The following is a 23866-nucleotide window of genomic DNA, read 5'->3' as shown; positions in this document are numbered from 1 at the left end:
TTGGTTCACAGCCCCGTGACTTTACGATGGCAGCTGTACCTGGGAGGGTTACTGACTGAAACCCGTTGAACTCTGAGAATTCCCTCGCTGGGTAATCTCTTCAGACCATCGTTGTTTCTCGTCGTGCTTGTGTATTGTATACTCTTTTCTCAGTCCAGCTGTTCTTATGTTTGCAGACCTTGCCCATTAAATGGATTTAAGCCATAAATATCTTGGACTTGTCCCACTGCCCCCAACCCCCATGCAAATTTGCCGCAAAGCTTTTTCATCTACAGTTTGGGTCCCCTGGGTCATGTGAGCTAGGCCAATTGAAGCTCTGCATAAGGGATTTTTAGGATGCAGTCAGTTTGACATTTTCATCAATTGAAACTTTAAAATTTTTGCTTTGTTCTTCATGTAAAGTTTTAGCTTTATTTTTGCAGAAATGGTCCAGAGCCCAGTGGGGTTTGTAAATTGTCTGGTTTGGGGGTGAAAATTGAGTTTTATAGTACAACTTCGGATCACAGTGTGTGTGCAGAAAAAGCCCTTCGGTGAAGAAAGCCTCTTTCTGTAGTGGACTAGGCAAAGCCAGCGTTGTTTTGCTTCTGTTCTTGAATTTACCTCAAGGGGGCAACAAACACTTTACTTTCAGATAAAAATGTTCATATGACTTGAGTCTTCATTGCAACAAATCTCATGAATGGCTCTTGGGAAGTAATAAAAGTACAATCTGGGAGCCATAAAAACCATCCATAAATGTTACACTGAATCCTGCCCACCCACGCTTGCCATGTTTTTGCTCTTTTCTCCTGGTCTCTATATTTTTATGAGATATTCTGGAAAAAGCCAGTTTTGGGCATCATGTTTCCTTTGTTGAGGTAAATTTTTACTTCCAACTCCCTATGCTAGAGTTGGTATTTGTTTTTTAGGGAAATTTTGCATACTTTGAAGAAATAGTTACCTGGTTTGCACTTTAGAACTAGAGACAGAAAACTATTTTCAAATGTTAACATCTTTGCAAAATAAAGAGCAACTCAGAGATACTGTGTTTTGAACATAACATGTTTTCTTCTAAATTTTTGGATGAGATTTTTACCTTGCTGTTCTCTAAGTTTTTTTGCACAGAGGGTATTCGTGAAAACTGGTTGGGTTACCCAAGGTGGCCCACCTCTCTCAGACACAAGGCAATGAGTTCCATGTTTATTTTGTTAGTGGTTGACATTAGGACAACTACACAGATGTAGTACTGACCTGACTAGCTTGGCATAGGTTTTTGGTTTTGTTTTTTAAGATTAATCTTAAATTAGGTTAAAAGTTATGTATTGTGACAGATGAGTCAACCATATTTAAGAGGAAAATTCTTTGTTGGAATTAGGGTCAAGTCTCAGCTCGTGTCCCTGCTTTGCTATCATGTGTCTAACCTGATTAAAGTTTTGCTTTTTTCTTTAAAGATTGAGTTAGGGTAAGGAATAGCCCTAACAAGGTGAACTTGGTTATTATTTATGACAAGTTAGTAGCAAGCAGTAAGTTTTGTCCTTACGGGTGGGAACATTGGAAAGCTGAGTGAACAGAAAGTTCAAGGGCAAAGCAGGTACGGTGTCTGTGAAGGCTCGTTAAATCAAGCAAAGTGATAATCACTCATCACTATCAGCGGTAGTCTCCAAGAGCATCAGTTACTGGTGACTGTCATCCTCTAAAAATCATAGCTCTGGAGATGAAAAGGACCGGCAGCGCGATCTGAGTCACCTGTTCACCAGAACGCAAACATTGCCAAATAACTCAGAGCAACCTTTTAAAACAGTTTTATTCCTTATTAATCAGCCTTGCCCAGAAGCAGTTTTACATTCAGTCCCTAATGCTCCTTGGCTGTTTTCACAAGATGCAATTTAAAAGGCTAGTTACCCATCCAGAAGTGGTTGAGTCATACCTTCTCCCTCTGGAATTTTTAATTCATTTCCGTTCCTTCCTCTTTTTTCCCCTCCATCAATGACTTTACATCCTTCAACTGTATCTTGTGTCTTGGAAAAGCTAGAGTGCTAAGTAATCCTGGGTACCAGGCCCACAAGACGGTTTCATAGACTTGCAGCGATGAAGAAAGCGAAGCAACCGAAGAAGGCCTGGAAGTGACGTCTCCTGCCTTGCTGCTCTGGCCTTATTTCTGGCAGGCCTCAGGACCGCCTGCATCTCTGGGTTTGGGCTCTAATACCCGCCCACCCCTCACTTCATGTGTTGACCACTTTTATTTCCTCCCTTGATCAACGAGATTTTCATAGATGGTGACCAGGGTCCTTAACATTGGCAGTCCGACCTAGAATACAGTCTTAGTCATGATAAAAAGAGATACTAGTTGTTTTTCTTTAAACATTTTATTTGAACCAAAAGTTGAAAGAATTTTCCAGTGAACATCACATACTTGTCGCCTCGATTCTCCAGTACTTGCATTATCCACATACTTACCCAGCTACCCATTCCTCTTTCCATCCATCAGTCCCTCTTTTTTTAAAAAATGCACTTCAAAGCAGGCTGCAGACTTTATGCACTTCTCCCCAGATGCATCATCATGCATATCAGTAGCTAGTTCGCTGTTTGTGATATTTTCTTTTCAAGTAAATTTACGTACAATGAAGCGCAGATCTTATGGGCACTATTTGATGGGTTCTGACAAATGCATATACCTGTGCGACAGAACCCTACTGAGACACATTACCACCACCCCGGGAGGTTTCCTCGTGCCTCTTCCCAGTAAATCCTCACCTGCACCTCCCAGGGGCAGCCATTGTTCTCATTTTTTTCCCCTTTCGTTAGATCAGTTTTGCCTTTTCTAGAACTTTATATAAATGGAATCATATCGCATGTGCTCTTTGGGGTAAGGCGTCTTTCACCGAGCACTGTATTTTGAGATTCATCAGTGTTGAGTATTTCAGTAGTCGTTACCGTTTAGCGCTGAGTAGGATTCCACTCTGTGTAGAGACCGCAGTTCCTCCAGTCCATTGATGGGTAGCTGGGCTGTTTCCAGTTTGTAGCTATTATGGTAAAACTTCAGGGAACATACTTATGCAAGCCTCTTTGTGAATGCGTGCATTTATTTCTCTTGGGTAATAACTAAAAATGGAATTGCTACATCATATGTTTATAGTTTTAAAACTGCCAGACATTTTTCCAAAGTGGTTGTACCATTTGTGCTCCCACCAGTGCTGTATGAGTGTTCAGTGGTCCCACATCCTCACCAGCATAAGGTACTGTTAGGCTTTGAAAGTTTAGCCGTTCTGGTGGGTGTATCTCATTGTGCATTTTCCTGGTGACTAATGATGTTGAGCACTTCATTATGTGCTTTCTGCATATATTTCCCTTGTGAAGTGTGTGTTAAAATCTTTTGTCCATCTTTTATTGGGCTGTTATATAGCTTGGATACCAGTCCTTTATTCGATCTGTATTTTGCAAATATAAAAACTCAGTCTGTGGCTTAACTATTCACTATGTTAATATCTTTAATCAGAGTATTTTGTTTTGGTAAAGTCTAATTTAGCAATTGTTTTCTTTCATAGTTATTGCTTTTTGTATTATCTCAATTAAATCTTTGCCTACTCCCAAGGCAAGAAGATATTCTGTGTTTTCTTCTAGTTATAGTTTTAGTTTTTCTGTGTAGCTTTCATACTTGGGTTTATAATCTATCTTGATATTAATGATGTAAATGATATAAAATGATTAATTTTATATGTAGCTTGAGGTAGGAGTCAAGGTTTCTTTTTTCCATGTACATACCTAATTGTTTCAGCATTACTTGTTTAAAAACTTCCCTTTCTCATTTACATTGTATTGGCACCTTTGTCAAAAATCAGTTGACTGTATAAATTTGGGGCTGGGCTCTCTTCTGTTCCATTGATCTGTTTTTCAGTCCTTATGCCAGTACCACACTGTGTTGATTGCTGTAGCTTTGTAGTATATCTTGAAGTAGTGCAAGTCTTATAATTCTGTCTTTGTTTTTCAGGATTGCTTTGGATATTTTAAGTCCTTGGCATTTCTATCTAAAGTTTGTTCTTGTTAATTTCTATTGAAAAGTGTGATAGTATTGGGATTGTGTTTAAACTGTAGCACAAATTGGCAATTTAACAACATTGAGTCTTCCGGTCTATGAACGTCGTCTACCTGATTAGGAGAATAAAATGGTAGCATTCTCGTCAGCTGTTGAAAGAACTGAAACCCAAAATGTTACAGGTTGTTTCTCATATGTCACACTTTGTCAGCTAGCATGACAAGGGGGCAGGGGTCCCCGATTAGTCTCTAATCTGTGTCACCAGGTTAGCTTTTCATAGGTTGTACTCATTTAAAAATCAAAATTCTGTTCCTCTCTGTTTCCTCAGTTTGTGTTTGGAAGAACCTTATTATTTTATCGACCCTCTTGACACAACTGCCAGTATCCAAGAAGCAGGAAGCAAACTTGACCACCGTCTCAAACGGAAAAACAGAGTTGCTTTTAAATCCTCCACCACACCAAACATCCAGCTCAGTTGTTCGTATGTCTAGAATATCACTAGCACCACATTATACAGAACATAAAATTTTGTTTGAGATATTTTCTAGGTATGATTATAGCCAAAAAAGAGTGTGTTCTATGGTACTGCTGCTGAGGAATTAACACCAGTAACCCCCAGATGTTGCTCGACAATTCAAACAGATTTTTGGCTATCCAAAGAAGTTTATAAATTCTACTTAGTTTGGGACTGTAGGTGCAGAAGAGAGTTTATACATTGTGACTAATGAAAATCAGTATTTCATTTACATAACATTACTATTTACTTTGTAATTTGGTTTGAATAGGTTGAGTTTGAGGTAGAGGAATGTCCACGTAGAAGTTTCCCTAAGCCTCTCGGGAATTTAGGCCTAGGCCTCTAGTGACATTTCACACGGGAAATCTAAAAGTAAGACACATCCTGCATTTATAATCTCCTCCCTTCACAATTACTGTTTTTGATACCATATTTTATATATTTAATTTTTTGTCTAGCCCTTAACTACTTATTGTGGATATAGTAGATTTTACTTTTTTTTGTATTTTAACTTTCCATGTAGCTGTGTGCATGGATGATTTCCTACCTTTACCATATATTTACCTTTAACCATGAGCAGGATTGTCTGGGCATATAACCAGAAGGAACCCTACTTCAAAAAGACACCTGCACCCCAATGTTCATAGCAGCACTATTTACAATAGCCAAGACATGGGGACAGCCTTAATGTTCATCAACAGATGACTGGATAAAGAAGAGGTGGTATATTTATACAGTGGAATACTACTCAGCCATAAAAACACAACGACATTTGCAGCAATATGGATGTCCCTGGAGAATGTCATTCTAAGTGAAGTAAGCCAGAAAGAGAAAGAAAAATACCATATGAGATCGCTCATATGTGGAATCTTAAAAAAAAAAAAAAAGAAAGAAAGAAACAAAGAAAAAGACAAATGAACAGAAATACAAAACAAACAGACTCATAGACATAGAATACAGACTTGTGGTTGCCAGGTGGGAGGGGGGTGGGATGGGACAGACTGGGAGTTCAAAATTTGTAGATACTGACAGGCATATGTAGAATAGATGAACAAGATTATACTGTATAGCACAGGGGAATAAAAAAAATAAAGTAAGATACATCCACTTAATTAATGACAGAGGTTTAGAGAGGACTGCAGCAGATTAACAGCAATCAGAAGTATTCTCACAGCCTTCTTGTAGTGAATCAAAAACAGTTTACAGAAGATGATAAAGTGACTTTAGCATCGGCGTGCTGTGTTCCGTCAGTGTCCCCCTAGTTGGGGCCTTAGTGTGAGGAGGCAGTAAGTGATAATAAAGATGTTACTTTTATGGGTCACCTTCTTCCTTCCAGAACTGGAAACAAGCTTTCCAAGAAATAGTTTATATCCGTTTAAATTTCTACCACTTCTGGCTCTTTGTTCTTAAGTGGTTATTGGTTTAATCTCCATGTGTTATTCCTGCAGCTAGATTGTTGAGCAACTCTGGGACAAGAACTATTGTCATTTTACTTTCTGTAGAATTCCTAGCCTAGTGTTAGGCACCTTCTAGGGTTAACTGTTTGCAAAAGGAAGGAACCAGTAGAATTATCTAGAGGCTGCTGTGAGAGTGAAGGGAGACCTTTGTGTCCTCAGCTACTCCTAATCCATTTATTCATTCTTCGTATTTATTTTTTTTATATTGAAGGAGAGTTTTTAGTGCTAAAGCTCTTAACCTCTAAACGTATACGAGCCTACTGCCTTCCAGGAGTTTCCTGTCTAGGTGGACAGACAGACCCACAAATAACGAGGCCAACTGTATTCATAGTATGGGCAGGGAACTTTGGGAATGGGAGCACAGAGTTACTGAGAGGTGCTGGGAGGATGTCACAGGAGGAGAAATGTATTGAGCTATGTTTTGAAGGCTGAGTAGCATTTAGGTTTTATATGCGTTTATATTCCCAGGTTATTGTCCCATTTCCCACCCTCCTACCCCCTTGGTTTAAAAAAAATGTTGTTAACATATGTTATGCTTCACAGAGAACATTAGCATCTTTTATGGTTGGTGTGGCTCTGTGGCATACAAAAGACTGTAGGATTCAACATAAGCCCCACACTAGTGGTGTATAGGCTTAATTAAGGTGACCCTATAATGCCACAAAAAGAGAAATGGAATTAGAATCAGAAGACCTGGTTACAGGTCCTGACTTTGTCTCTTAGAAGCTTATGATCAGGGTTGGAAAATGTTTGGCACATTTCCTAAATGCCCAACAACTTAACAAGTCTATGCCCCCCTCCCACCCACCACAGGTATGGTAATTGAACTAGGTTTGGAAGGAGAGCCACACTGTTGGATGGCTCTCTGAATGACATGGAAGGGTAGAGCAGGCTGTAGAATGCTAGCTCGGATATTTTGCTTAGATTAGTTGAAAGCCTTTATGCACGTATTTGCATATTGAAAAAACAGTCGTATTGATAGCTCTACATCTCTGTTAAATGAAGGGGCAAGGTTCAGTGATGCGTAGGACTAAATATAGCATTAACCAAAAAATCCTTTTAAAAAAAATGATCTTATTCTTGTGTAAGTATAAGATGAACTTATACCCTGTTTTTTAGAAAACACTCCATTGTTTTTGTTCAAATTTGATAAGAATTTGTGTTTAATTGCTTTTCAGATGAAAATACAATTCTGAAAGGAAGACAGTGGTAAAAAACCTTTTGTAAATACAAAATATTGGCTTTTAAAAACTTAGGTTATTTTTTTATTCCTCTACTTCTGCTCCCACAAAAGGTAATGACATTTCCCCCGGAGGAAAGATATTTTTGAAATGGAGTTAAATTATTGAGAACCAGGTTTGTCTCTGTGTCTTATACTGTATTCTAACCACTTGTAAAGAGACCTTGGCATCCTCGCAGCAGCCTTCCTGATCAGCCTTGGTCAGGCGTTGGTGATGTGTGCAGTAGAGACATTAGCTAGGGAATTTCCTTCCTCCAGACAGATTCCCATCTGTGCAGTTATCTGTCCCCTAGTTCTGCTCCCAGGAATGCAAGGTCCTGTTGTGCTGCCAAGCTTGCTGACTTAATGGCATCCTTTTAAGAAATACTGTGAGCTTTATAAAAATATCAATCGACAGAGAAGTCTGTGGTATGATTTTGGAATGGCTGATTGTAAGATGTTCTCATTTACCTTGTTAAATATACATATTTAGTCTTCTGCTCTTTGTTTGTTTTAAATCAACCTTTGTGCAGTTTGCTTTCTCTATAATGTTTTAATTTTTAAAAATACTGGTTTTCTCCAAGCACAATAGTTGACCTTCCAGGAAGGCGAGTCACAGTGTCGTGTGGCATTTGCACTTCTCTTGCGTGCCTTGGTACCCGCCTATCTGAGAGGCCTGGGACTTTGCGATCCAGTTGTTATCAGAGAAGCCAAGTGGTTTAGTATCCTGTCAGAGGCAAGATTTGCTAAGATCTGACCCCTTTTTTGTCTTGGTTCCTGGTTTAGTAGCCGTGGAGATGTTTGCCTTTAGCTCTTGCTGCCCCTGGCAGTCCTACACGGCACCTTGGAGCGCAGTGTTATGTGAATGCGCTTGAATGTCTGGAGTGAAAGGCTTCAGCCCCAGTCTTCCAGTGCAGTGATTCTTAACCTTCTTAATAATTATTACTAACACTAAAATTAAAGATGTCAATTTTTATTGATAATTATGAATGAATGAACTTAAAGGAAAGCAGTAGTTACAAAACTATGGAAATTTTATTATTTTTATTTGTCAAGGAACAATGAACGTCTTTGGCAAGAAGGAAATTGAGTGGCAAAAAAAAAAAGGCTCCCTTCCCCCGCCCCGAAGAATTGAGAAAGCTGGGGAAGGGCACACTGAGAAGAGTGATTTCGTTCTGGGACCTTAGAGAGTTGAAGAGACAGAGCTGATGTCCCCCGCTGAACTGTCCAAGCAATCATGGGACAAAGGGAAACACAGAGCAAGGATTCTGAAGTCAGGCAGATGCACCTTCAAATCCTGACTTGGATTTGATGAGCTCTGTACCCGTGGACAGAGTATTTAATCGCTGCAGGAACTTCAGCTTCTTTATCTGTAAAATGGGGATAGTGAGACACAGTTCATGATGCTGATGGGAGCGTTCATCATGTGTGAGGTGTGCAGCCTAGTGCTCGGCCACAGGGGCCGCTCTAAATACTGGTTCCTGTTCCGTCACATCAGCAGCCCCCTTAGCAAGTCATTTTCACTTTTCTGGATTTGGGCCCAGCATTAAGGCTATTAATTCAAAACAGCTTGAATCTAACATGGTACTCACTGCTCTGAGACCTGGTTTTAGTGAAGGAGAAAAATGATCCCTAATTTTGTAAGTCACCACTCAGATTAATAGACTTGGCGAAAAGACTTGTGTATATAGAAGACATTTCATCTAAATTATTTCTGTGATTATTATACATGCCTCTCCCCCTTCTTTTGTTTTCTTTTATTTAATATGACTCTGAAATATAGAGTGGGAAATAAATAATGCAGATGGTTTTCACTTACATGAGCTATTGTTGCTAGGAATTTAAAAATAGGGTTTTCAGTTGAAATCACTGCTTTCAAGATTATGGTCTCAGCACACGGCAGAGAATAATAATGATAATGATGGTGGTACATTACCATGCGCTCGTTCTGTCACGTCAGTCTCAGCGACAGGTAGGTACTATTATCCTCATTTTGCAGATAATGAAACCGAAGCACAGAGAGGTTAATGACATTCCTGCTTGCATAGGTAGGAGGCAGCAGAGCCAGGATTTGAACTCACGCAGTCTGGCTGCATAGCCCATGCTCTTAACCACGGGGTTAGAGCTGGGAAGACATCCTCTAAATGAGAGCAGATGTCCTAGCACTGCAGCAGGTTGTTTACGTTTAGATTTGCTCTGCAGGTATTCTGAGAGGAGCCTCACAAAATGTATCGGAATTACTATTGAGACCAGACCAGACTACTGCATGAAGCGGCATTTAAGTGACATGTTGACCTATGGCTGCACAAGGCTGGAGATTGGAGTGCAGAGCGTCTATGAGGATGTGGCCAGAGATACCAACCGGTAAGACGGTGGCAAATGATCTTGCACAAGCCTTCCTCTCCTCCCACCAGTTAGATCTGTGCTCCTCCCCACCTGCGAGAGAGGTCTAGATATTCCTCCTCTTCAGTCATTCTCTGTCTGTGCTGTTAGTTCCCTATCCTCCTTCCTTGACTTTCAAACTTCCTCTACTGGCTTTTTCCCAGTAGCCTATAAACATGCTCATCTCTCTTCATAGTCTTGTCAGAATAGCCTTTCCCATATGGAAAGCAGAAGGCAGGGCTCAAGGTCGGTAATTGAAAGCAGGAGAGAAGGCCAGGGAGAGTCAGAACAAAGAAAAGGATCTCAACAAGAAGGGAGCTGTGATGAGATTGAAGAGATTGGTTTTTGTGAAGCCAGTACCATATGGCAGGTTAGTGAAAGGCTGGTGACGTGATGGGTCCAAACTTTGAGATATTTGAGAGTGTAAGGAAGGAAAGGAACAAGGCTGGATAGTGCCGAATGAAGTCTCTTCTCTCTAGAAATAAAGACGGGCTTCAGGGAGTAGGTGTGTGTTGAGTTGGACCTTACCGGCTACTTCACTTTAATGGGATTTGGGTAGACATGCCGGAGGGTTGTGCTCAGAGAAGGAAGCAAAGGGAAACGTACGGGTCAGCATCTTAGAAGCAACCAAGAAGAATGTCAGGCTAAGGATGGAGGACTCTTTCCTTTAGATAATAGAGGTCTGTGAGATATTTTTTGAGCAGAGGGAAGACTGAGGGAATCGGGCTTGAGAAAGGTTAACCCAAACAGGATGCCTTCTTGGAGGGAAGGCTCAGCCCAGAACACGGCCGGGCTGCTGCAGTAACCCGGGGCTGTGCTGGCAGGGCCCTGGGAGATGGGGAGAGTCTCTTGAAGATCAGGGAAGCCTTCTGGAGAAAATGACATCTAGGCTGAGACTTACAGGACGAGTATGAGTTTGTCAGGTGGGGAAGAGGAAGATTGTTTCAGAAAGAAAGAAAAATACGGGCCACTTCCCAAGGATGGGAGCCCAAGGCGCATTTAGGGAATTGGGGTGGGGCGGTTCGGTTAGGGCGTGGTGCCTGAGATAAGAGGTGAGGACAAGAAGGTAAGCAAAGGGGCCGAATTATGAGGAGCCTTAGAAGTCAGCCCAGTGAGTGTGAGCTTTAATCCAAGGACAGGCTGTAAGCTCAGCTGTGATAAAAGCATACCTGCCTTTTAGAAATTTCACTTTATGGGGATCCCAGTACGAGGATGGGCTAAGCCCAGCAAGCTGGAAGGAAGCCCAGTTAAGTGACTGTTGCAGTCACTTAAGCAAGAGATGCTGTCCTGAGAAGAAGTGTTGGGTGACTGAGTGGAAATGAGGATGGGAAAGAATGGGGAGTAGAGAGGCTTGGGGGAAAGCTGAGTTTCATTTTGGGTAACCTGAGTTTTAGATACTTGTGGACCAACCAGTCGAAGGTGTGCTTTAGAGCAGGGCTGCCCACCAGAACCTTCTGCCATGACTGAAATGTTCTGCACCTGCACTGTCCAAAGGGTCGTGCAACTGAGGGACTGAAGTTTTCATTTTAATTAATTTAAAGATAAACTTGAATAACCACGTATGCCGAGTGGCTACAGTATTGTACGGTGCAACTTCAGAGAATTGGCTATTAGGGTATGGTATCAGAGGAGGGACCTAGCCTAGTCTTATAGATTGAGAAGTCATTAGCAGAAGGAGATTAGAGAGTGAAGCCAGAGAAATGGATGGGAGCATTCAGAGAGTGGGATGGAGCCCATGGTTTCTAGGACTTTTTCGTGGTGAATGGGAATGTCTTGGTGGTGAAAGGATTGACAAAGGGCTTCAGTCTTTAGTAGCCCCACTATTATTAGGGTTTGCTGCTCACTTGGAGGTGGCGCTAGAATGTTAAAATGATTTATCCAGCTGGCCCCAGATGATTCTGCCTTGTCACTAAGTCATTCTCTCTTCTTTTTCTAGGACCCTCCAACCCACCAGAGTGAAATCTGCTTTGTGTATAGGTGTATCTCTCCCTGTCTTTTTCTCTCTCTCCATCTTTCTCTCTCCCTCTCTCTCTCCAAATAAAATTATTTGTAAAAAGACATTTAAATGAAAGGGCATCACAAGGTGCTGCTTCTGCGTAGTTTTGAGCTCATTATTCTTGTTTTAACTTAGATATTTACACTAGCAAGCTTACTTTGGTCAATGATGCTAAACCAAATAATTTTGACATTCATTAACTCCTGTTACCTCATTTACTGTCAGAACTTTGAGTAGGTACATAAGGGAATTTCTGAGAAATATATCAGAAGTAAAAAAAATTTTTTTCCAGACTTTCTTAGAGGTGGAGATGTAAAAATGACATTCTAAGATTTCTTTTCCCCCCAACCATGTCATTCTTCATTATGGACCTGCTGTTACATGTCTCAGAGATTGTTTTCCCTCTGTTCCTTGTACTAAGCTTGTTGCCCATTTATTTGTGTAACAGGCAGTGAATTTTCTTTCCTCAGGGGCCACACGGTGAAGGCAGTATGTGAGTCATTTCACCTGGCCAAAGATTCTGGTTTCAAAGTTGTGGCTCATATGATGCCGGATCTGCCAAACGTGGGACTAGAGAGAGACATTGAACAGTTTACAGTAAGTCCTGCCAAAAGCCAAGCTACCTTAGAATCTCCTCTGCGTGCTGCTCCTACCCTCTGCTCTTTCTGATTATTTACTATTGACTTTTTTCCCTCATTATTAAAGCAATACAACCTCATAGAATAGTAGAAACACATAGAGAAAGAAAAGTCACAGCTCCGTCACCAAATAAAACCCTAATTTTTTAATACACTCCCAGGATTTTTTTACACTTAGGCTTTTTAAGGGGATGAGGTGGTTTATGCATATATGCATTATGCACAGACACACTTAAACTTGTATATATGATAGGTAATTATTTTAATAGCTATTTTGGATAACATTAAAACAAAGATTTATTCATTTTATAGCCTGGTGTCAATGAAAATGTTAACATATTTAAATGCCTGCCTAATTTCCATTGAATAAATATGCCATACTTTGCTTAACCACTTCCAAATTTTTTAAAACCAGTTTTTGATATTGTAAGTAGACGGCACATAAAACAATTTTATGCCTGTAATATTTTGCAGAATTTAAGATGATTTCTTCAGGATAAATTCCCTGGAGTAGAATTATCAGGTGAAGGTGTAAACACTTCTGTGAATCTTCCCATGTGGCCTGGTTGCTTTTCTGAGGGTTGTCACAATTTGTACTCATTTCAGCAGGGTTGTCTTTTCCCCCAAATAGTTCTTTTATCTTTGTTAATTTGATGGATAAAAGTGCCATTTCAGCTTGCATTTTGTAATTTTAAGTAATACATTTTTCAGGTTTGTATTTAATAATTATGAGTCTTTCATCTTTTTGGAATTATGTGTTTTTGCCCTCTGACCAATTGCTCTATTGGATATAATATTTTTAATCTTAGATGAACTTTCTAGGTAAGGACATTGTGGATTCGTTGTTTTTTATATTAAAACTATTTTCCTGCAACCTATCTTTATCCTTTTACTTTGGTTCTATTGTTAAACCTGTAGTATTTACTTACTTATTTATTTAGTGACAATTTCTTCCAATGCTTCTAAGCTTAGAACTGCCTTTCTCTTCCAGGATTTAATTAAACAGTGAAAGAAATAATTATGTTTTCTCCCAGCCTTTTTGTTCTTTGGATTTTAATACCTAACTCTGGGGTTGGTTTCTTTGTTTTGACTCCTCGCTTATTTGCTTGATCCATGTTAGCTTTGTCTTGGGAAATGAGATTGGTCAAAATTCTTTTTTCCTGCAGATTCTCAGATAGGGCAAGTGGCTTAGGGATATCCTTTTACAGTAGAGGATGAAAAATATTTATCAAGTTATTTCACCCACAAAAATACTTTTACTTTGCTATGTTTATTAGAACAGTGGTATTCATGATGCTTTATTTGTGAAGTTAATAATTTTTCTTTTATTATTTTTAAGCCAATGAATTATAACTAAAGGCCTATTTATAAGACAACATTAATTCACATGTTCACAGATGTTACTGATCCCCCATATTGGCTGTGTAATAGATTTCAAGTCTATCTTCCCTTCAGTAGTACTAGCCAGGTACTCAGACTTCAAGCCTAAAAGACACCTGAAACATACTTTTCTTAGTACAGTTTCTAGGTATAGCCAAAATTTGCAACTCTAAGTGCCCTTGGAAAAAACATGTCAAGTAATAGTGAATTGCTGAGTCTCACTATTCATTTTCCTTAATGTCTTCAAAATAAAGAATAGTTCGAAAGTAATATTGCAGAGACAGCCTCTTCATATAAAAAGATTTAACTGCTTGTTTATAATCTTTTCAAAGAAACCCCCAGGGAATATAAGTAGACCATATGCCTTTTCTAACTGCATACCAGCAAATGAGTAACAAAATAGAGCTAAAACGAGAAACCTGTTTTCTCTCTAGAGAAAAATTCTCTGAAAGTTTATAGATTGCTTTAAAATAAATATTTTTTTACAAATCAATTAAGAAGACAGACAACCTAATAGAATGGGCCAAAAAACACTTGAACAAGTGCTTTGCAAATCAGATATTCAAATAGTCAATAAAACTATTTAAAGGTTCTCAAAGTCATTAATCTTCAAAGAAATGAAATTTAAAACTACAGTGCATGGCTACTGTATACCCTCCAGAATAGCTAAGAATAGCTAAAATGAAAAAGACAGTATCAGTTGTTGGTAAGAGTATGGAGCAACTGGAACTCTCATTTACTGCTGGCGGGAATATGAATTGGTACATCATATTAGAAAACTGTTTGACAGTATCTACCTAAAGTGAACATACGCATACATCATGACCCAGCAATTCTCCTACTTATAGACCCAACAGAAATGAACACACATGTTTACCCAAGGACACGGACACAAATTACTGTTATCATCAGAGTGGAAACAACCCATGTGTCCATTAACAGTAGAATACAGAAATAAGTTGTTGTGTAGTCAAACAATGGAATACTGTAAAACAATCATTTAATTAATGACTTCATGCAACAACATGGCTGACTCTATTCAATATAATATTGAGCAAAGGAAACCAGATCCAGAAGACTGCCTAACGTACAGTGCCTTCATGTGAAGTTCAAAAACTTTGGGTGGAATTGCAACTGGAAACAGGCATGCTATGGGCTTCCGAGGTTTTGATAATGTTCTTTTTCTTGACTTGAATGTCTAGGTGCTGGTTACATGATTAGTAAATGCCTATCAAGATGTACACTTACGTCTCGTGCAGTTTTTTGTACCTAAGAAGTATTTCAGTTGAAAGTTCACAGAAACATTTTCAAAACTAGTTTTTGTTTAGGAGGTCTTGTTTGGGCCTACTTAGGAATTCACAACTTTTCCTGAATTAGCAGGCAATATATTTTACACTTTAAAACCTTTTTTCCCTACTTTATTTTATTGTCACATTATTAGCAACCCACAGATATAGTTCCCTTAATGTGTTTTGTTCCATAGGAACAAAAGGGTTGCTCGGTAAGAGGTCTGCTCGTGTAACTGTGGAAGTCTACAAATGTTCTGTCTGTAGAGGACAGGATAGCCTTTCCTGGCACGGATCCATAAAGCCACTGCCCAGCCACTGAGATGCTGTTCCCTAGGGTTGTGTGCCTCCGTGTGTTAGTTGTAAGTTGGCTTTGATCGCCCAGCTTGTGATTTAGGTCGGTTCCGGATCGCTCAGAGCGCACTGGTCATTTGCGTCTGTTCGTGGCAGAATCATTCTCTTACCTCGTGGTAGGTGCAGTGCTCATAGCTGTGTGTGATAAACAGCGTTTATTATATTTTCCAGTGACTCAGATTATTTTTGAAATGAACTTTTCCTTTTTCTTACAAAGCTGGAAGTGCTGATTGTGATGGAGGATGTTTAACATCTTAGGAATTGATCCTGTGAGCATTAATTTCACTCTTTCCACCTAGCCTCACATAGGACTCATTAATTACTCAAAATAACTTTTAGCTGTTTTGGTATTTTGTTCTTTTAAAAATTAGACTGCTCCTGGATATCCAAGCTCAGGTTGCTGAAAATGTTTGAAGAATGTCAGTTGCTGTTGAGGAAAAATTATCTCCAGAATCTCCTGTCAGTAATGAGAAATCTTTCAAAGTCCATTAATGTTCTCCTACCCTTTGACTCTTGGTTCTTCCCCCACCCACCCCTCACTGAGCTGTTTTTCCCAAAAGCTAATGTGATCAAGTTATGGTTTGGCAGGTATGGTTAGAGGTATTTATTGTTACTTCTTTCTTTGCTTGGGTTTTTGTTTTGTTTTCGGTGTTTTTAATATAATATTTTTATTGTTTTTGAAAATGTACATATGGACCTTCTGTATTTCTTTTTTCTTTTAATTTTTCATTTTTCAGTTTTATTAGGTAGAATTGTTACAATTTGACTGCACATATGCAATATACTGCATGTAAATACATATACATACAATACATATATATACACATGTATATAATATAAAGGCTTGTTAATTAAGGTAATGTCATAGAATACAGGTAAGTGTAGAATTATATCAGAAAAGACCGCCTGTTGCAGCCTCCTCAGACAAGGAGAAGAGACCTGATGAGGTTAAGTAACTGTTAAAGGCAGTGGTGAGTCTCAAGGAGAACCAGGCTCTTAGGAAAACCCCCTTTCTGTTGCTCCTTTCTGTGTTTCCTTTCTTAGGTGAAGGGAAGTCTGTTTTACTGTGAATGACTATTCATGACCTGAATGATGTTGAAATCCAGGTCAGGGTGGATCTTACAGAAATAAAACTTTAAACCTCATTCCATTTTCAGTTATTTTTTATTTGTATGAAAGCAATACATGCATAACTTAAAAAGTCAAATTGTACTATCAGACGTGCAGTGAGAAACAGCAGTCTGCTTCCCTTCCTCTCCCTGGAGAGTATCCAGGTCGTTTACAAATGCTCCAGCGTCCCTGCCGCCTCCTCCCACTCACTGACACACACGCTCCAGCAGCTTTCTAGGAAAGCATTCATCCTGTGAACTCAGCCTTTTACATGCTCAGAAATGTCTCTGTTCTAACTTCACACTTACAGAATTCTATAAAATCATTTTCCCTAATTTTTTTTTTTAAACACTGCATCATTGTCGTGGAGCTCTTAACACTGTTGTTAAGCACAATGTCGGTCTTACTCCTAACCTCTATTCCCTTTTTTAAAATTTTTATTCTTTTTGGGAAGGGAGGTAATTAGTTTTATTTATTTTCTTTTTTAATGGAGGTTTTAGGGATTGAACCTAGGGCCTCATGCATGTTAAGCACACACTCTACCACTAAGCTATGCTGTCTCTCTTATATTCCTTATTTTTACATTTTATAATATATATAACCTTTATTTTAAAAATTCTGGGATATGTTAGGAAAGTCTTTTCATCCCGTATGTTGTGAAATTTCACAGTGGTATGTCTTGGCAAGAGTTTTTTAATTAATCATGCTGTATTTTGAAGGACCCTGTCATCTGAGAAATTTCCTTGTACTGCTAGATAATTTTCCCTCTTTCATTTTCTATGTTCTCGTTCTAACACTTCTGTTAAGCAAACATTAGATCTTCCAGATTGATTAGCTAATACTCTTATCTTTTCTATTTTTCATCTTTTTTTCTGCTTTCTTACTATCTTCTCACTTTTATCTTTCAACTTTCCTATTAGATGTTTTTGTTACGGTTTTAATTTCCAAGAGTCCTTTCTTACATTCTTGTTCAGTTTTTCCCTAGCATCCTGTTCTTGTTTTATGTGTGTAATATATCTTGTCTGTCTGAAGGAATTATAGTTTGTTTGAAGTTTTATTTTTCTTTGTGCAGTGCCTCTGTTTTCTTCGAGTCCCTTCTTCTCTTTCTGTTTTGGTCCACCCTTCATGTTCTATACTTCCCCCCAGGTTTCCAGTAATCCTTAGCCAAATGGTCATACTTTACGAGTGAGGGGCTGAAAAACCAAATTGCAAGCTCTTTGTGGCTACCTGCTGATAAGCCTCACTGAAGGATCTTCATGTAATAAACCCTCCTTTCTTTAGAGGATTTCCAAATGTCAGTGTCTTGAACTCTTAAGTAGAGCCATTTGATTAATCCAGAGATGACTCTCCAGCTTCTTCTTGGTGGGTGGGTGGTGTGCGTAGGTCACAGAAAATTGGCTGCTGACACCCAGGGAGCAGGGCGGGGAGTCCACCAGACACTGTGCTGACTTTCACTTAATCTCCCTGTTTTCAGCTTTGATCCTCTCCCACGTGTTCCTTTGTGTCTGGAATCTGGAAACCCAGCAGCTTTCTACTTTCTCCAGGGAGCAGACAGGCAGGTGACCACCTGTACAAGGACTAGGGAATAGGGATAAATCCCTCCATGAACAGACTTAAGCAGTGCTCCCTTCCATCCTGCCCAGTTCCCAGTACTCCTGACCACGAACCTTGCTGGGACTCTGGTGTGACTGAGCTGCCCTCCCTTCGGCAGCCCCATTTTCTGTCTTCAAAAATTTATTGCCATCACTTATTTCTCCTTTAGTGTGATTTGGAAAGGAAAGGAAAGGAAAGGAAAGAAACATGTATTTTAATTCTCTGTGTTTAACCAGAAGTCCAGAACTAATTTCATCTATCATCATTCTTACAAAAGGAGTATGTGAGCCTATTTGTCTCCTACCTGAATTTGTCATACAAGTGACCAGAAGTAATTCACTGAAATATGTCCCAGTATGGATGCAGACTAGTGACAGTGACTTGCATACATACTCTTTGTGGATGGCTGTAGAATATTTATTAAAGACCTGATGAATCTTTAATATATAAACATTACAGCGGAAATTACACGCAGTTACAGAAGAATATCCCTAAGAGCAAATGATGCACAAAGATTACAGCACTTAAGACTATGACAGAAATCAATGAGAGAGATCGAAAACTCTGTAGTTAGATTTCTTAGAAAAGCAAGTTAAACAATGGAAAGCTCTGCAAGAATAACGTTGCACAAGATAAAAAAGCATTTTCACGGTTCATAAACCGTACTACTGCTGGCCGTGCAGATACTGACGCTAGGGTCGGGGTGAGAGGGAGCTGTGCGGGTCCACCCTCATTCCTCCATCACATACCAAGCAAAATCAAGATAAGAGCAAATTCCCAGTGCAAGATTCATGGAAAGGAGAGTGCCTGGTGTCCCTGCTACAGCCCCAATAAAGAAATAAGTCAGCCAGCTGGGATGATACAGTGCAGGAAATGACTGTGTCAAAGTAGATGAATTAGATGTATCGCTCAGTGTCCAGATAACAAATGGACAGTGTGTATCCCGGGTTAGGAATGGTACCAGTTGGCCTGGGGACAAAATAGTTATACCCAGGGGTCAGCATACTTGTTCTGCAGAGGCCATATAATAAACATTTCAGGTTTTGGAGGCTAGATGATGATCTGTCACACAACTTTTAAAAGTTTGAACAGTTACATATATTCCATTATTAAAGGAGGGTACAGCCTGGGGGCTCGGGCAGGCATCAGACAAATGGTCGGTGTGAGGATGTTAAGAAAGCACAATTTTTTTAATTGAAGCAACTTGTATCTGAAGGTCAGGGAGACCTCTCTGAAGAATTGGTGTTGGAGCTGAGACCTGAAGGTTAGCTCGATGAAGGAAAACAGATGAAAGTTCCAGGCAGAGGAAACTACCTTTGAGGGCAGGAAAGCAAGGGGTGAAGGCGGGTGGCACGGGATGAGACCACAGCTGTGGACAGGGGCAGGGTCAGCGAGGGCGTGGTCACCCAGCACACCCGTGTTTCCCTGCAGGGAGGCTGTAAAAACAAGGAGTCTCTATTCTGTCTGCCTCCCCTCGCTTGATGGGAAGGAAAGGCAGTGTAAGGACCGGGTGTGTGAGAGATGCTGGCCCAGGATCGAGACTTCAGCATGGGTAATCAGTGCATAATTAATGGAGACCTCATTTTCTCTGTTCACAGGAGTTTTTTGAGAACCCTGCCTTTCGTCCCGATGGTTTGAAACTCTACCCTACCCTGGTGATTCGTGGAACTGGGCTTTATGAGCTGTGGAAATCCGGAAGATATAAGAGCTATTCTCCCAGTGACCTGATCGAACTGGTGGCCCGAATCCTTGCCCTTGTGCCTCCGTGGACCCGCGTGTACCGAGTGCAGAGGTAGGGCGCTGTCTTTCACGCCGGATATAATCAGTGACTAGTCTGTTCACAGTTTCCAGAGAGAATGGTCTGATTTCAAATTAAAGGATTTGAATTTTTTTTCGTTGAATATGGGACACCTGGAATGCTCTCTGAAGAGAGGATGGAGGTGAAAGGACAGCAGGTCCCGGCCACGTTGCCAGTACCATACTTACTCATCCGTTCACCTCTCCATCGCGAGCCGGGAGGTGGAGTGTGCTAGTGACACACGTGCTGATTGGTTCCTGGAGCTTAAGGTCTAGCTCAGGGCTTCCTTTTTCAGATCTGCTTCTACCCAGATACAGTAGTGAGCGTGGGAGGAGGAAGTATTGCCATGTGTCTGTTATCCCTGCTCTGGAGGAAAAAAGAGTGGCAACCAGCGCTCTTTACAGATATTAATGTAACATGGAGAAAGAGTGACATATTCCTGATGGCGTCAAGGAAATCATCTTAACTTTTTTTTCTAGGAGAGAGAAACTAAGATCTCATCTATGATCATGGGTTTTGTGGGTTTGTTTTTTTTTTTTAACTAGAAACGTTACGTTGAAAAAATTTAGGAGCCATAAAGTTACCTATTTAATTACAATCCCGACAAAGCCATTCCAGTATTACCAATACAAGGCCAAATGGGGACTGACGGGAGCTGACGGGGTACGGTCACCTGCTGTCACTAGTGCTCCGCTGAGCACACGATTATGTTCCTAATAACACACAGCAGAACTGTCAACTAAAGGAAAAGGGTCAAGGGTATAAAATAATGGATTTACATGAAGGTCAGAGGATGTTTATACCATATTTCTGCCACAATGTATTGATTTCTTAAATTTTTAAAATTACTGGCCCAACCTCAGGACCTGAATTGCTTAATGATCTCTATTTTTTAAAATACAGTTAAAAATACTAAGGAGATAGTGAATAGAAAACTCACCTATTAAAATTGTCTGTGTTATCCTTCCTCTTCTTTTCAACCCTTCTGGAACAGTTGAGCCCAGAAGACAGTAGGAGGTAATAAGCAACGTAGGCGTCCTCGTGGGTGACGCAGGGAGCCGCAGGGCCCAGAGCGGGACAGGGGCGTTCCTGCCCGAGGACGTGGTGCGGGTCAGGCTGAGGTGGCCCAGATGTGTGAGGTGGGGGGTTCTCACAGAGGGCTCCGGATGTCAGAGCTCAGCAGGGCGAGGAGGGGTCTCTGAGGGGTCGGAGAAGAGGACAGCAACAAGAGGTCAGCTACTTGCAGGGGCTGATCTGATAAGGAGACAGGTTTAAGGTTTTCTGTTATCTGGAAAGGGAATTACAAATACGAAAAAGGAGAAAATAGGAATGTGCCCCCATGGTGTTCTGGAACAGGAGATATCAGTGTGAACTTGTGGTTTTCAGCCTATTGGTAGGTACAGAAATAACTGTCAGTGTCATAAACAATAATTAATACGATGTGTGCATGTGCACATGTCCTTTTCACAGTCTACTTAAGGGCCACGTTTTTGGCATTTTTGGTGCTGCTTGTTGGTGATTTCGCTGTTTGAAATGGTCTCTAACATAGTACTGAAGTGTCATGTAGTGTCCCTAAGTGCGTGAAGGCCATGGTGTGCCCTGTGGAGAAAATACATGAAAATTATCTTTGTTCAGACATGAGCTATAGCACTGTTAGCCATGAGTTCAATGTTAATGAATTGTCTATCTACTTACTGAGAGAGACAGTTTCAACAGAAACACACATAAAAAAGGTCATGTATTGATCAGTTGATGGAAATGTCGTGCTAAAGGCTCACAGGGCTCTAACCCTGTATGTCCCCTGGGAGAAGCATTCTAGTATTCCACTAATGCCGAGTTCACGGCAATTTTGTAAAACGTAACTCCGGAGAATAAGGAGAACTGACTGTTCATTGTTTTAGAACCCCCCCGCCCCATGTGAATTAATTACAAAGTAGAAAAGAGTGGCCTGACCCTGGAGAAGCCTGGCAGCTGGTCAGAGTGGATGTCGTCAGTAATAGGACCCGTCACAGCTGTGTGCCACCTGGTCGTGGACTGAAAACTCAGCACCACTTCTGTGTTACTCAGCCAGAACTCCATAATCCAAATCTAATAATGAGGAAACCGCAAATGGAAATTGAGGAACGTTCTGAAAAATAACTTCAAAAATATGAGGATCAAGGAAGGGAACTAAATACAACACAGAGTTCTGCCTGGGTCCTTTTGCTGTAAAGGACGTTATTGAGACGCTGGTGAAGTCGGAATGGAGTCTAGGATGAGACAACAGTAAAGTGCCAGTGTTAGTCTCCTGGTTCTGATGGTGGTATTGTAGTTATGTAAGAGAATATCCTTATTGTAGGAAATACTTAGCATATTCTGGGGATGTTGGGACATCTTGTTCCCAGTTTATTTTCAGGTAGTTCAGGTATATAGTTAGTTACTCGTACCACACTTGAGAAGTTTTCTGTAACTTTGAGGTTGTTTCCAAAAAATTAGATTAATGCAACAGAAAACAAAGATGTAATAAGTGGTATTAATGAAACAAAAGAAAAAGTTCATTTGCATTTAACTTGGGCATCCAGAGAACAGTGAAAATTTAAAATCTCAGCAGCAGAACCTGGCAGCAGATACCACAGAGCAGATAGAAATTTCACAGCCACGGACCCCAGAGTTTTCTTTCCAAGAGTTAGGAAGGCATAGATTACGTGAGCAATCAGATGAAGAATTTGCATTCTCCCCATTCATTTTTAGCTTTAAATTTCTTACTGCTGTAACCAGTCAGTCAAAAGCAACTAAGACACTACTATAACATTAACAGCTTAACTTTATAGACTTGAGGAAATATCACTAGGGGACGTCATCCTGGCTCACCACCAGCTGAGAAAATAAGGGCTTGGAGAAAATGGGGGCAGCAAACATAATCTTTGTAGGAAAAGTTTAGAGGAGTCACTACAGGAAGAATTAAGAACATGTATATTATACAACCGAAAGGTTGTATGAGGAGAAAGCAGGATGTTATGGGCAACCAACATGGGACTGGTTAAAGAAACTTCCCTGTTCTCAGTTCTCCTGTCCTGACCCCACTCCAGCTCTCTGGACAGTGGGCCAGGAGAAGAGTCCCCGAGCTCTGATCCCAGGTGGCACACTGTCGATTTTATTTCTTTATCAATACATCACTTGCAGGGTTTATGCGGGGCAGATGGTACAGGTGCATGTAGGCTTAAGATTTTGAACTGACACCCTATTACTTTACCAGTGTGTGGGTGAATTAAAGCTCAATAGAATACGATAAAACAAGAGGTAAAATCTCTTTTAAAATGTGGAATTAGTAATGTCCTCGGTGAGTCTGAGGGCAGTTTGCTTGAAGAAAGTCATGACTAACACAGTACCTGCCTTTGGTGGAGAGAGTCCTGGAGTCTAGCTGTCATGTCAGATTTTCATGCTTCGGGACTGATAATTTACTTAACTTTGACGGTAATTATTTCTTTCTAGGTTTTTTAATATAAAGAGAAAATCTTTATAATGTTTTTCATTTTATTATTATGTTTTATATGTTTTTAATATAGCTATGGTATTATACAAGTTTCCATTAGAATTCCGTTTTTTTATGTAGCTTACTGTGGACTGATAGCAATAAAGCATTTGTTTTTCTATAAGCATGGGCAGAATTCCTTAAATGTATTATGTTACTTTATGTTTTACCTTGAATATTACCAGACTGTTACTGTGGCTACCTGCATAGGAATTCATTCAAATCTGTTGTATTTTGGGGTTTGCTTTTTGCCCATTTTATTTACATAATTTTCTCTGTATATACTGCATAAAATGATTCATTACTTTATATTGACTTCCTTTTTGTTATCAATAATCACTGAAATTCTAGACTTGGCTTTTGTGGTACTGAGGTGCAGGGTGTGATGTGTTTCTGTTGTGGACCGCTGTTCATTGACCCCAGTACTTTGCCTTTTGATCATGTGATTTTATACTTTTTTCCAACAAAGTTTGTAACATAGTACTAATTACCAAGAACTTATATTTTCTTTCTTTTTTCCAGCCATATAGCTATACTTACATGAAGAAAATGATACTTTCTCTATAAAGGTACTTTAAAATTCACTTTCAGTATGTGTATTAATAATAGGCTTACA

The 23866-nt window shown here is 40.0% G+C and overlaps 1 protein-coding gene across 1 annotated transcript in view; it reads left to right on the top strand.

Annotated features, from left to right (window-relative positions):
- ELP3 (elongator acetyltransferase complex subunit 3) overlaps positions 1-23866 on the top strand; it is an 80898-nt gene that overhangs the window by 20155 nt on the left and 36877 nt on the right. Inside the window, exons 8-10 of the mRNA XM_006181219.3 lie at positions 9405-9566; positions 12051-12177; positions 19540-19733. Coding sequence (XP_006181281.1) covers positions 9405-9566; positions 12051-12177; positions 19540-19733 — 483 coding nt within the window. The remainder of the gene's footprint in view (positions 1-9404; positions 9567-12050; positions 12178-19539; positions 19734-23866) is intronic.

Source organism: Camelus ferus, chromosome 31, assembly GCF_009834535.1.
Source record: "Camelus ferus isolate YT-003-E chromosome 31, BCGSAC_Cfer_1.0, whole genome shotgun sequence".
NCBI lineage: Eukaryota > Metazoa > Chordata > Mammalia > Artiodactyla > Camelidae > Camelus > Camelus ferus.
Note: the sequence above shows the minus strand (reverse complement) of the source record. Positions and strands in the feature narration are given on the sequence as shown.